We start from the raw sequence: 13,941 nt of genomic DNA, 5'->3' as shown, positions 1-13,941 counted from the left end.
ATTAAGCAACTTTCCTTCCATTAATCAGGTTATAAACTGGCTGGTATATATATGTGTGTGTGTGTATATATATATATATATATATATATAACTTACTTGGCTTATTCTTCTTCTCAGCCCCCTTCTTCATAGTGAAGGGAACTTGCCAAAGTTTTAACTTTCATTGTCTTGTAGATGTTCACCAGACTTCATGGCATGAACTGTATTTGGATTTAAAGCAAAAAATTACCAGAGAGGCAGAACATTTTCTCTTTAAAAGATAGTATTTCATAAGTGGGGAAGTGACTTGGAAAGAAAGTACTTAAACAATATTTCCTTTGGACTAATGAGGACAAATATTTTTAATGCATGTTTTACTCCTTTAATACCTAGAATATTTCTTAGATTCTTTGTTGGTATTACAATAATCGCTACTGAAAAATCTATATTTAGATTTATTTTTAGAACTGTATCCTAAATCAAGATTTTAAAGACAACATGGGAACATGTCCCAACTTGTTATATAATGAATAAAGGTTGGCAATGAATAAAGCCTGAGTATTCAGGCTTAGGTGAGTGATAGCTGTTACATAATATTTTAAAAGCCACTTTTATAATGTAAGTTAAACATCTTCAGGTGTTTTGTTATTGCAGTTAGACATGAGGATGATTTTGTGAAATGCAGTGTATGGTGATTCTCAGAATGGAACCACAGTTCTACATCAAGTTGCCCAGTAATGTGCCCCTTCTTCAGCTCTCCTTTTTGTGCAAGGAGAAATATTTTAAATAATAAACAAATTGTGACAGACAATAACACTGTATTGGTATGCTCTCTGTGCTACATATGTGTAAGAAGACTAAGTTTTTCTGTATACTTTTAAGGCATGAATTTAATCCTAAAACTTTGGTCATGTAGCTTCCTCAGGTAAGATGTAGCCCCTGTAGCACTCCTCACAACCTGGAATAGATATGGCCATACTGGAATGTTTGTGAGTCTGAGACTGTGCTTTTATATTCTTAGTAATCCTTGGCTTTTAATTTTAACTTTGTCATTTACTCAAATTTTTCAGTCAATACAGTGTTCTTCCTACATTAAATCATTTTGTCTTCTTTGCAGGAAGCTTTTTTTGGGAAAGACTTACTGGATACCAGTAGACAGAACAAGATGAGCCTGGATAATTTACCTGAAGAGTCACTTCCACTTTCATGTAAAACAAACTTGGCCACCAATTTCCTGGATCCTTCATCTGACCCCCTTCTTAGCTCCACCTCCACTCCAGCTCAGGCAAAACTGGGAGCCCAAGGTATACAAACCTGAACTTAGTGATAACTCAGTAGTTTGATTTTATTGTGATGACTGGGCCTTTTCCACTCTATTTTCTTCTTTCCTCCCACAGTTTATCTGCTGTGTTTTTCAGCATTCTGTGTATGAACTGTCCTTGTGAGGTTAACTAACACTGATATTTAGTGATATTCTTCTCAAGGGCTCCAGCTGTTTCAGAAAGAGCAGTGGATGACACAACAATTGGCACTTAAGGCAAATCTGCAACATCTTGACTATAATATCCATGGCTATAAAATCCATGAAAATGAACTCTGTGTAGGAAAAAGCATACAGTTCATTATAGAAGAAAACATAGATACTCTCATTAAAAGATATTTTTAGTAGTTTAGTGCATACTAGTTGGATGAATATCATCCATCTTTACTGTTCTAGATTATTTTAGGTTGCCAGTCCCTTGGAATTTTTCTTTCACCATGTCCTTTCTGAACATGAGTGCCCTTTCCAGGTACAGTTTGTAGCCCCTAGGCAATCTTTTGCTTCTGCTGTTGCAGAATCTAACTGAAGGTTCTGCTGAGAGTTTTGCAAATAGCCAGAGGGTTGTAAAGTGCTGCTGAAAAGCAGCCTCACACAAAAGAGCAATTAAAACCTTACTGTCTACTTGAAATTATTTTTTCTCTGTCATGTAGTAAGTATATGCTGTTAGCTAGAGGTGTCTTTATTTTAAGAAACTGCTACTTTTTCTTTTGGATATCAATTAATTTATGGCCTGTGTTTCAGCTGATCCCCAAAGTTTTTCCATCCATAGCTGTTTGCACACATTACCACAGTTCCCACTGTCCAGAGAATCATTTGAAGAAAGGTCACCTATTTGTGATTGTTACTCAGTGAAAATCTGCTAAATGAAAAGCAAAAGGCTGTATTATAATTAAACATTGATTCTTCTACAGTTGAAGTTGTGAGTAATGGAGAATGCAAAAAAGTAACTTCCCTTAAGGTGAGGGTGCTGGAAATGAAATGTTGCATGGTCTGTATTTCCTCAGTTCCAGCACTACAAGAAGATAAGATCACTATGACTTATTTCCACCCTGGCTTTCTTTTGAAGCCAGAGAAATTCAACTTCAGAGGTCTTTGCTGGCCTATCCAACTGCAAGCTTGAAGTCACTAATATGTTCATGTCTTATGGTAGTACAGGGGTTTAGAAATTCATGAAGCTGATGTTAATTTAATCGTCTATTTTTCCAAAGTCTGAAAGTTCTTCATAAAAAAGCAGAGTTGTAAACTTTGTAGTTTCATCTTCTTTTTATTCAGAAGTAAATAATAAAGATGTGGCTATTAATAAATAAATCACCAGTAATGGCTATAGTGGATAACCTACTGTCCTTTCCATTTGACATGTGAGACACTCAAAGGCTTTCTGGTCATAGCAATGTTCTCAACTCAATTGTCTCTCTCAGTTCTCTTGCAACTGTTCAGATTTCCAGCCAGAAGAATTGTGTCCAGCTGGAGCTCTTTGGTGTAGTTGGGGCACCAGTGGGTGAAGTCACCTTCCAGCATTGATCAGTTCAGTGCAGTTGGGAACTGTCTGCCTGTGACTTTCTGGGACACAGTGATTTCCACAATAGCATCCCCCTGTGTGAGAGGTTCCCTGGCTAATTGCAGAACTCCCTTCTGCCTGGAGCTGCAGAGGAGCTGCAGATGAGAGCAGTGTCCCAGGGCACTGTGGTGTTTTCATCATTGCCATACAGACCTGGCTGTGGAGCAGGAACAACATGAACTGTTTGTTCCCTGCACTGGGGGGCTGCAGGACTGTGTTGTCACCAGCTGGGATGTTTTCCTACACTGCCACTTCCCACAAGGATTCCTGACTCCTGTCAGAGTCCTTCCTTAATTGCACAGGTCTTTTCCACAAGGAAAATGTTCTTCTCTTGGAAACCCCACTTGGATAATCCCAGGATGAAGGGTTGGATATGTTTGTTCATCTTCCAGAGAGCTCTTAAGCATCTAAAGCAGTGACCCTGCTCTGTTTTCCAGCAGGTACCCAGCACTGCTGGGGAGGGCAGTGATGTTCAGGCTGCTCCTGAGCTGACAGTGCATTTCAGGGACATGTTCTGGGATTTATTCATTCTCACACCTCAGTTAAGGGTAGCTGGACCTTTCACTAGCCAGGATTGCAGCGGTGATGGGGATTGGCAGAGCTGGACAGAAGAGGGGTTTGGGAGTCCTTTGTTTACTGTTAATTTCTGGAAACTGTGACTGAAGTGAGCTTTAGGCTCCCAGCCCTGCTTTTTTTTCTGATAGAGAGGTTTCTGGTTTTATTTTCAGTTAGAAAGGTCACCTTTGCTATGTTTTTATACATGTGGCACTCTGCATGGCACCAACCCTTAAATCACTTCCCAGTGCTGGAACAGAGTGCAGAGGTTTGCTCACAGGTTCATGGGGGAAGTTGAAGGTGTTGCTTTAGATCTGTTGCATTCTGAGGACTGTCTGCCTCTCTCTTGAGTTTCCTGACCTATGTGTCCCTGATGAAAAAGAAGCCACTTGGTGAGGTGTGTGCTGTGAAGGCTCTGGTAATGTGACCTTTCCTTTAGTTTGAAATAGCTTAAATTCAGTGTATTTTTTCTGGAAGTACTAAAAAAGTCATCTGTTCAAGTGAGGTCTCCAGAGAATGCTAAAGAAATTGTTCCTAGACAAAAGGAGAGGAGTTGTCTCAGTCTCTGGAACTGATTCAGGTGCTGCTGGGACATTTTATGACTAGAAATGTTACTGTGTTATTAAACATCTTGGGATGGCTGCAGCCTTGGGAGAGGCATCTTTATGATTTTAGAACTTCATAAATAAATAAAGAGCTGCATTTGAGGGATCAGGCTCACAAGATAGCATTAGAACTGTACTCTCTTAGAGATCCAGCATTACAAGCAAATTATTTTCCTTTTTACATTGTCTTGGCTTTCATCTCCATTCTGAAAAGAGTCAAATTAATGAGCAGTATTGAGCTGTTTGTTTGGCAGCAGATGTCAACCAGCTATTGATTGTGATCTGAAGCAGCTGACTCAAGTGATTTCGTTGTTTCCAAGATAATATTTAACACACATGGAATTAAAACAAGGAAAAAATAGAAGAAAAAAGTAAAAACATGCTTTAGATTAGATGTCTTGTGTGAGTTTCATGGATTATAGGCTCTATCCCTCTGCTGTCACCAACACTCAAGTCTTTTTATAGACTTAACAAACTCCATTTTGAAAGCAGGATGGTTTTTCCAGCTTATCTCATATGAAGGCTACTGTGGAATCTAATTTCCTTCACCTCTTGTGGAATCCTAATTTTCCTTCAGTTAGAGACCTCAAATTTGAAGCCTGAATTTATTCATGGCCAATTTGTAGCTACAGGTGGTAAACTTTGTATCATTAAATGTTAGATCTTTTCACCTGAGCTCCTCCCAGCTACTTACACAATATATTTATATTCACACCAGAAGTTGAATTGTTAGGGCTGTGGTGTGGCTTTGAGGCACTTGTAGATAGTTTTGCTGGTATCAGTAGGAGCTGTATTTTGTTTATACATTTAAATGGACTGATCTGCACTGGGTTATTAATCCACCTTGTTGAGTGACAAATATAAAACCTGATTTAATTAGGGTGGTTTCATCTTGTCTGCATTGCAAAGGGTTAAAGTGAAGACTAAAAGTAGTAAAGTGAGGAAAAACAATTTTCATTTTGACTTGGTAATGGAAGAAGGGAAAAGGATTGTCTCTGAAAATCAGCAGAAGGCACTTGTAATTCATTGTTAAACTTAGCAGCTTGGAAAGTAACCTCATGATAGAAGTAAATCCTTGGCACCAGGCTCTGAATGAAGCTGTATATTTTCCTGGGGTAGTTGGATTCTAACAATGGGAAATACATCTGTATTTGTCTGAAATGTGTGTGTTCTTTGGCTTTCTGTTCCCTCTTCACCTGGCCATATATTTGTTTTCCACATTATATATTTTGTGATTTGTATTATTCCTTTTTTTTCTGTTAAATTTATATTTGCCATCTCATCATGTTTTATTGGTCTGGCAGTGATTGCTCATGTAGTCATGACAGTCTGCAGTTTTACTGAAAAATATTTTTCTCAACTTTTATTTGTTTGTCAAACATTTTTTGCAAATCTTGCACATCTGTAATAGTCCAAAGCAACTAGTTAATAAAACCAGATGGGCCATTTGGAGTAATTCCTCTCTAGTGAATTGGAGGTCAAGAAGATAATAATATCCAGAATTTATTATTTAATATTAAAGAATTTATTGCTAGACCAGGCCAGTTTTTCCTAGATGGCAAACAAACAGGACATTTTTGTCTCTGGGTGTTGCCACTCCATCAGGTTTTCTTCTGATCTTAAAAGTATCATCTTCAATTTCTATTTATTTACTCTTGCTTCTTACTCTAGTATTTTACTTCCCTATCAGGGTGTGATAACCAGGTGCTTCTGTATTAAGAAAGAGTGGTGGTACTGATTACCTTTAAAAAAACCCCACTCCTTGTAGGTTTACTGTGAGCTGTCCTATATAAAACCCATTTGTTGATTTAAACATTCATGGGCCTTTGTGTCTCAGAGGTTGCAAGTTCAGAGTAGATTTTGGGGTTATTTTTCCCCTGGAATCATCCAGTCTATGTTTCACATGATCACTTCTAAAAAGACTAAACAATGCAAGCACATGCAGGTGGCTGAGTCCTGGCAGGGAGGGGCTGCTGCTCAGCACAGTCTCTGACCCCAGGGACCTGTGCAGTTTGACAGCAGAGGAGACCCTTGGAGCCCAGCTGTGTTTGGGGCTGCAGCTCAAGAACATCACCAGCAATGCAGAAATGTTGATTTTGTCCTTTGCACCTTCTACAGGCAGCACCGACGATCCTTTAGCTGATCTTTCTGAGGTCTTGAACACTGATGATGATATTCTTGGAATACTTTCTGATGATTTGGTAAAGTCTGGAGATCATTCAGGTATGTATGTCCATGGGGTCTCTTCCTATTGTTTCCTTTTTTTCCCTCTTTATTATAGATGTATTTGTTGGACTGTATCTGTAGGTTCTGCTCTAGGTCATTTCAGATACAATTTTCATATCTTAAAGAGTACCTTGGTTTGGAATGATTTTGGTTTATTCTACCAAAAAAATGCCCAAACTTGTCAACATTTTGTTTTTACTTGGCTCTTTGCTTTGCTGCTTAAGAGAGGATAAAATGTAGCTGCCGTTGTCTCTCATACCTGCGTAGCTTTTTTCAGCATGCAGCTTTTTCTTTACTTTTTTTTGTTTTCGTGTTGTAATCATCCATTTTATCTGGTTTGGGTCCTGTAGGTCTTGATTTATGCACTTTCCAGGTTGAGAACTCACCCTCCCCATTTGGTAAGAATCTAAACAATGGATGATCCATGGTTAGCAGTAGCCCTCTTTTCCTAGTGGTTTTAGCTGAAAGAACTGCATGTGTAGAAATTGCTTCTCCTTTACTGTGTCACTAATTCATGTTTCATTTTCCACTCTGTGGTGTTTGAGTCTAACACGACCTCTGAACTCTGCACTCTGCCTTTAAGAGTCCTGCATCAAGTTTTGCTTATAGCTTTTGAAAACCTTCCTTAGTTTTTTGTGTTTCATCATACAGACCCATGCATTTTCTTGCTGCCACTGTAAATATTACTTCCTGTAGTAGTGTGTAGTTTTTATCATAATGGTATATTTTGTAAATGAAAAGCATTTTTATCAATGTGAGTATATAAAAGCATGATTAAAGCAGTCAGTATCCTTTTGTTTTCACTGGATAATGGTTCATCACTTTATGTTAAAGACAGGTTGACAATAAGTAGAATGGCATGTTTCATTATTTTAAATTTGGGGTTATTTGGTAATTATTACAGAAATATTTTTTAAATACAAAGGACATGATTCTTTTTTCCCAGATTTTTCTCATTTGAGAGATTTATTGACTTGTTAGGGATGTTAGGAAATTTATGTAGTGAGTTCTGTTTTCTTAGTGCCAATAAGTCACTTTGATGTAACCCTTAATAGTGAGGATTTATTTTTGAAAGAGAAACTTCTCTAAGTTGTTTTATATTGGCTACACCTCAACAGCATTTCAGGAAATATTTTGTGTAATATTTGAAGTGAACCTAAGGTACATGAGGATGAACCATGTTTACTACTGGTGTGATTCTTTTCAAACAGTGAAAAATAGATAAAGTGGAACTATATTCTGAAACCTATACATTTGAAACCATGCTGAACCTAAACTCAGTAGTCTTACTTCCTGTTCTACCAGTTGCATTATATTCAATTAACATTCCTCAAACAATACAATAAACTGGAGGTAAAGAATGGGAAGGGTTTTTTTACCTTTTCTAATCAGTGTTTTGTTTTGCCTTACCTTTCAAATATTAGAAAGTCCTGGTTTAATTGACAGCTGAATTCTAAGGGAAGGAAACAGGGCTTATGCTCTTTATTCAATACTAAAAAAATTGTTATTTATGTCTAATTTCATATTCTTTCTTCTCCAGCTGGATTGGATATTGGCCCCATCTCTGATGATCCTTCCTCCCTGCCCCAGCCGAACGTCACCCAGAGCTCACGGTCACTGAGTGAAGAGCAGTTAGATGAAATCCTCAGTCCAGAGCTAGACAAAATGGTCACAGATGGTAATTGTTTTTGGTCCTTAATCTTGATCTTCTACAGAATTTGTGTAGAAATCATCTTTTCTTTTTTCTTTCCCCCAAATGACACATGTCTGTATTGTAACAGACCTATTTGGACTTGGTTGCAAATTACTGTCATTGCTTGCTCTGATGATTACTTACCTTGTGTTGCCTTTGCTTTGTCCAGGTGCTATTCTTGGCAAACTGTACAAAATCCCAGGTATGTGTTCTGATCCTCCTTGTCTTTTATGGAGCACAGTTCAACAAGCAATGCCAGCAACTCATGCAGAGTGTTTTTTGCAGAGCTGGGAGGGAAGGATGTTGAAGATCTGTTCACAGCTGTGTTGAGTCCAGCAGCCCCACAGCCAGCTCCTCTGCCACAGCCTCCTCCCCCACCACAGCTCATGTCTTTGCACAACCAAGGTACGTTCCTCTGGTGCTTCTGTGGGCACCAGCCTGGCCAGGAGAGTTGTACACCTTTTAAATGCTGATGTGGAAGGACTCATTGGGCACTGTGCAAAATGGTGCAATCTGCCATTGTTAATTTGTGAAATACTATGCTAAACCTGTTCTGAAGGGAGTATGTGATTAACATCCATGTAAATGTTGCTAATAGAAAAGGACAGTTATTTGAGATTTTTCTGACATATTGGTGCTTTTACTTTAGCTGACACTTAGATGGTTTGGAAATTAGTCTGTGATAAAGCATGTGTTCTCTTCTGACTTCACTCTTTAATTACTTTTGAGCACTTCCTCAAGGGTAAGGGAAGAGTCTATGTAACACTGATTTACTGAGTTTTAATATCTGTAAGAATGCAGTTTCATGTATTAGCTGGTCCTAATAGAAAGGAGGCTAAACAAATTTAAAATTTATCCTGGAAATTATACTTTATTTTTCTTCATAACTACTAAAATTACCTTGAATAAGATACAGCATCTTGCTCTTGTATTGAAGGCAAGAGACAGATGGATTTTTTTTTTATTGTTATCAGTAGAGCTGTTTTTTTAAGCAGTTTGTGGGAATATAATTGAATGTGCTCCTTTTCTCATCAGACATCACCTCTAGGGGGTTTTCCATGAGCTCATGTGAAGAGTGTCCAGTCTTTGATACTGGTACTACAAGAAGGACTATGCAAATTGATTTGACCACTGAATTAATCATAAGAAAACTGATTCATTCACTAATTGGATCAGTTTTCATAAAAACAAAATACTTCAAAACCTCTTAGAAAGGAGAGTGTTTTAAGTAAATAATGAGTTGATTTAAAGCAAAAGATAATTTCCCAGATAACTGGGAAATTGCCTGTTTCCCAGTTACTTGAGTACTTGTGGATAGGTCCAGCCTGTGAGCTTTGTAAGATTGTTCAGCTCCTCCTTGTGGGAACTGCCATGATAACAAAGTTTTGGATTTACAGTTTGGTTCTTCCCCAGTGGAATGATCCACAGATAAATGCTTCAGTGGTGGTGCAGCTTGTGTCAAGTTTCAGCAATTTCAGATAAAATGATTGCTCTCTTCTCATAGACATGTGAGCACACAGTGCAGACCAGAGCCCTGACTCCATCCTGTTTGTTTACCAGGTTCACAGTTAATTACTGTGTTTACCAGCACAGTAACAAAAGCTTTAGATCAGAAACAGTCTCCTAAAGTGGGAGAATGATACAGTGTCATCCTGCAGATACATCTGATTCCTGAGCTACTTCTGTGCTTTTAAGGAAATACTGGGGCAACAGTTACAATCTCACTTAAGTGGTGGAATCCAAAGGCCAGAGTTAATTCTGTGTAGCAACATCTGCAAATACCATCGGCTGGAATGGAACTGCCTGTGCCACATTTGTAATACTGTAATCAAATAAATAACATTTTCTGCCTTCTTACTGCTAGACTGGACATTTAATTAGAAAATGTTAATGCTCATTTGAGTAGAGTTATCTGTTTCATTGGTTACAAATTAGGGAGTTAGTAGATAATGAGGCTTACTTTGGTACAAAGTTCAGGAGTCTCAGAAGAGATGTTTAATTCAGGTGGCTAATGATCATCCTGCAAGGACTGAAATCTGCCTTCTCCATGGCTTGCTGCTTGTGTCTGGCTCTAACAAACATGAAGAACATGAGCTTTTAAGTTTATTACCTCAATATAAAGTGAAGTACCATGGCATAGGATTTTAAACTGATTTAAAATCTTTTCCAAAAAAGTAAGGTCAGCACTGTACAATTTTAAAGCAATTAGTTTTTAGAGGAGATATTGTTTTCTTAAAGGTTCCACCTCTGCCTTAGAAGCAGTCACCCTTGAAAACTTAATCTGCTTCTTTCCAGGAGAGAATGCATTTCCAAGAGTGCCCCTCATGAATGGTCTGATTGGTCCCAACCCTCATCTCCCTCACACGGCTCTGGCTGCTGGAGGAGGGCTGGGCACCTTCTCTCCCATTACACAGCAGCCATACACTGATGCCAGGTAAGTCCAGATGGAGAATAAAAGGTATTTGGTGTATTTAGCATAAAAAAAAAATCTAAGTAACAAAACCACCTGGAGGGTGTTGTTGGTTACTGATAATGTGATATTATTAGTTCCTGACAGCCACCACAAAACCTTGTGTGTTCTTGCAGTGTGTTCAGTGCTGAGATAGCAAACAGAATGAGTACTTTGCTAATTGAGGGTAGGTTTGTTGTTTTTATGCAATCTGTAAAACAAATCCCTTTTCTGGTCTGTCAGGGATAAGAATCCAGCATTCAATCCAATGGTGAGTGATCCCAACAGCTCATGGGCACCAGCTGCTCCACCTCTGGAGGGTGAAGGTGATACCATGTCCAATGCTCAAAGAAGCACCCTGAAGTGGGAGAAAGAAGAAGCTTTGGGTGAAATGGCAACTGTAGCACCTGTTCTCTATACAAATATCAACTTCCCCAACCTGAAGGAAGAATTCCCAGGTGAGTGATTTGCTGAATAAAGTTGAGTATTTTGCAGCAATTGCTGCATCTTGATTTGAAAGTATCTCAGAGTTATCATAGCCTTGTGTATTGACACATTTTTTGTTTGCAGACTGGGCTACAAGAGTGAAGCAAATTGCTAAACTGTGGAGGAAAGCAAGCTCTCAGGAGAGGGCTCCCTATGTGGTAAGAACAATTCCCACCTGCATTTGCATGCTTCCAGCAAACATACATTTCAATTACAAGGTTGTGTTGTTTTGTTCTGTTTTTAATAACTCAAGTTCAAGGTTTAGTGGTAGTTCCCTTACTGCAAGAAAATCTTTTTAATTTAACTTCTAAGTCTGAATATTTCTACCTGGATTCTTTGTTTTTCAGTCTTGGAATAAACTCTATTAGTACTGTGCAATGTAAAGAGATCAGCTGAGATGAGAACATTTGTGGCTCTCGCTGCCTCTCAGCTACCTTTGATTCGTGCCTCAAGTCATCTTTGCTCTGTCTCTTTCTAGGCAGAATCTCACCAGTTTCTTGAGAAGGATAATAACAACTGATGATGAGATTTCTCTCCCTTTCATCATCCCCTCTCTCTGGGCTATTCTTTTTTCCCTGTTAGAGTTGCTGAAGTCTTTCAGCTATTGAACTAACAATTCCAGAGGTGTCAGTGCTCATACCTCTGCTTTCCTCATTTACTTCTTCTCCTTGTGTTCTTGCTTTACTGTTCCCTTTCTCTGCTTACTCTCTTGTATTGCTTTGTATGGAGACTCTCCTGATAGCTTCTCCTATACATTTTTCTGGCACCATTTTGTGGGGAGCATGAAGGACTCCATTTTTCTCTCCAAAATCATTCACCTTCTTCACATCTGAGTTAAGTGAACACACAGGTACTTGTAGCAGCTGTCTGGAGTTACATGGTCATTGATTTCACCCTGCAGAACTTCTGCCATTCAGAGGGGGGTGACCCTTAAGCTTTGTTGAAGCCTCTGTTGAGGCCTGTGTGCATCCAAAGCATTATTGATTCTTTTGGACTTTCCCAACAAGTGCTGGCAAACGTACTTTTCTTTAACTTCCATTCTCTCCTGGTTCTCATCTTTGGTTCTTCACAGCAGCAATTGGATTACCATTCTCACTCTACAGGTTTCTGTGGATTTTGCAGTTTTCAGTCTCACAGCCTTCCCCTACCTGCTCTTTTTTCATGTAGTCCCATCAGTAAACAAACTTCATTCCTCTGCATGTTGATGACTCAGAGTTTAGCAGTACTACATCATCTTCTACTGTCCAAATTCAAAATTGCTGTGATCTCTGGCTTAAGAGGATAAATCATGTCCCAAACTCATTGTGAGAAGTGGAGTTCTTGATCTTTCTGAAACCCTTTCCACTTGAAAGAATAATACTCTCGTTTTTCCTTTGTATCACTGAGGCATCACCATTATTCCACTTTTTATTCAGTGTTGCAATTTCAGCACCTTCAGACCTCTGTGTCACCTTGCCCATGCTGTAGTTGATCTTGGGGATTCCTTCTTTGTGGTATTTATAAGATAATACCACTTACATGGGTGGCATTTACCACTTCACAGTTATTTCTATTACTGATTCTTTTTTTTCATTGTTCTTAAAAATGCAGTCGTGTCCTTATGATGGGTATCCAAAAGTCAGCAGCAAAAATTTCTTCCCTTATGTACAGGAGGAGAGGGCATGCTCCTGCACACCAGTATTTCCACAGCAAAATGTGGTTAATTCCTCTCAGAACAGTCGTTGTGCTTCTGCCATGCAGCTCCTGCTGGTGTTCCTGGCATTGTGCACATAAGAAGCTGCAGTGGTGCCTCTCCTGAGGGATTTACACTCTGAGGGGTTGAATGAAGGCTGAAATGAAATTCAGAGGAGTACTAGTAAATTTTCACTGTTGCTTTTTACTTTACTTAGCATGCACAATCCCATCACTTACAGGGAAACATGACAGTGATTTTTCTGTTGCTGTGACATTGGTGCTCTCATCCATGTCACTATTTCATTGTTGGGGGGATGTATTAAAGCATTTTCCTTTAGGCAAGCCCTACTTGATAGCTGCAGATAAATTTGTGAAAAAGAGGATGTGAGGGCTTGGTTCAGAAAAGAAATCACATCCTAGATTGGTGGTAAAACAGGCTCTTTGAAACTTCCATTAGATACTTTAAAGTGTCACTGTGGCTGTAAAATGCCTCATTGAAGAGGAATTGCTGTGTCTCCATACAGTTTGTCCTGATCCATAAGCCCATATCCTATGTTTATACTGTTAACTGTTAACAGACTCAGATCTTTAGAGGTCATTTAATGGACTAGACTGTATTTTTCTTGTCATTGAAGTTCTCTACATTAGTGGCCTTTATTGATCCAAACATCATCTGCTGTGCTCAGCCTTCATGTAGTAAGACCACACCAATATGTGATTTGAAAGGTAAACTGGTGCTATTAACGATTTCTTGGCACAGCACAGTGCCTGCAACAGACACCCTCCTGTATAGAAAAGCTTTGCTAATAGGTTTACTAATTTACTAATTGCTAGTAACCTCTTAGTTCCTTCCATATCTGTTAAACACAGAATTTCCATAGAGGTGTGAAATTTTTATGTTTGGAATTCTTTCCAAAGTGCATAATGTCATTTCCACGAAGTTGTGTGTGATTAAAACAGGCTGTACAAATAATTTGGTGATAGATTTTGTAGGAATAACAGATGCAGTGTGCCCACATAGTAAAAGAAAATAATTCTAACTGCATCTTTTCTCTTTTTCCAGCAAAAAGCCAGAGATAATAGAGCTGCTTTGCGCATCAATAAAGTACAGATGTCAAATGACTCCATGAAAAGGCAGCAGCAACAGGATAGCATTGATCCCAGCTCCCGCATCGACTCCGACCTCTTTAAAGATCCATTAAAACAGAGGGAATCAGAACACGAGCAGGAATGGAAATTCAGACAGGTGTGTAGCATTTAAGGTGTTTTGTTATTTTCTCCCTGCTTTTTATTGCATTGTAGGAATCTGTTGTAATAAAACCAGTTTGAATCTTTCTTTGTAGAAGAGTATGCAGTCAGCCATTCTGCTTGGGAAGAAAATGGATGTTACCAGGA

General features: G+C 38.8%; 1 protein-coding gene across 9 annotated transcripts in view; it reads left to right on the top strand.

Annotated features, from left to right (window-relative positions):
* The window catches only part of KMT2C (lysine methyltransferase 2C), a 190,205-nt gene that overhangs the window by 142,930 nt on the left and 33,334 nt on the right, over positions 1-13,941 (top strand). For 8 of the 9 annotated variants that reach the window (XM_054644553.2, XM_077189555.1, XM_077189707.1 and 5 more), the window contains 10 exons: positions 1,097-1,283; positions 6,137-6,241; positions 6,595-6,642; positions 7,785-7,922; positions 8,107-8,139; positions 8,223-8,342; positions 10,233-10,371; positions 10,630-10,844; positions 10,957-11,030; positions 13,610-13,792. In XM_054644553.2, coding sequence (XP_054500528.2) covers positions 1,097-1,283; positions 6,137-6,241; positions 6,595-6,642; positions 7,785-7,922; positions 8,107-8,139; positions 8,223-8,342; positions 10,233-10,371; positions 10,630-10,844; positions 10,957-11,030; positions 13,610-13,792 — 1,242 coding nt within the window. The remainder of the gene's footprint in view (positions 1-1,096; positions 1,284-6,136; positions 6,242-6,594; positions 6,643-7,784; positions 7,923-8,106; positions 8,140-8,222; positions 8,343-10,232; positions 10,372-10,629; positions 10,845-10,956; positions 11,031-13,609; positions 13,793-13,941) is intronic. The other variant, XM_077189447.1, reaches the window with a different exon arrangement.

Source organism: Agelaius phoeniceus, chromosome 1, assembly GCF_051311805.1.
Source record: "Agelaius phoeniceus isolate bAgePho1 chromosome 1, bAgePho1.hap1, whole genome shotgun sequence".
Taxonomy (NCBI): domain Eukaryota; kingdom Metazoa; phylum Chordata; class Aves; order Passeriformes; family Icteridae; genus Agelaius; species Agelaius phoeniceus.
This window is presented reverse-complemented; position numbering and strand designations above follow the sequence as displayed.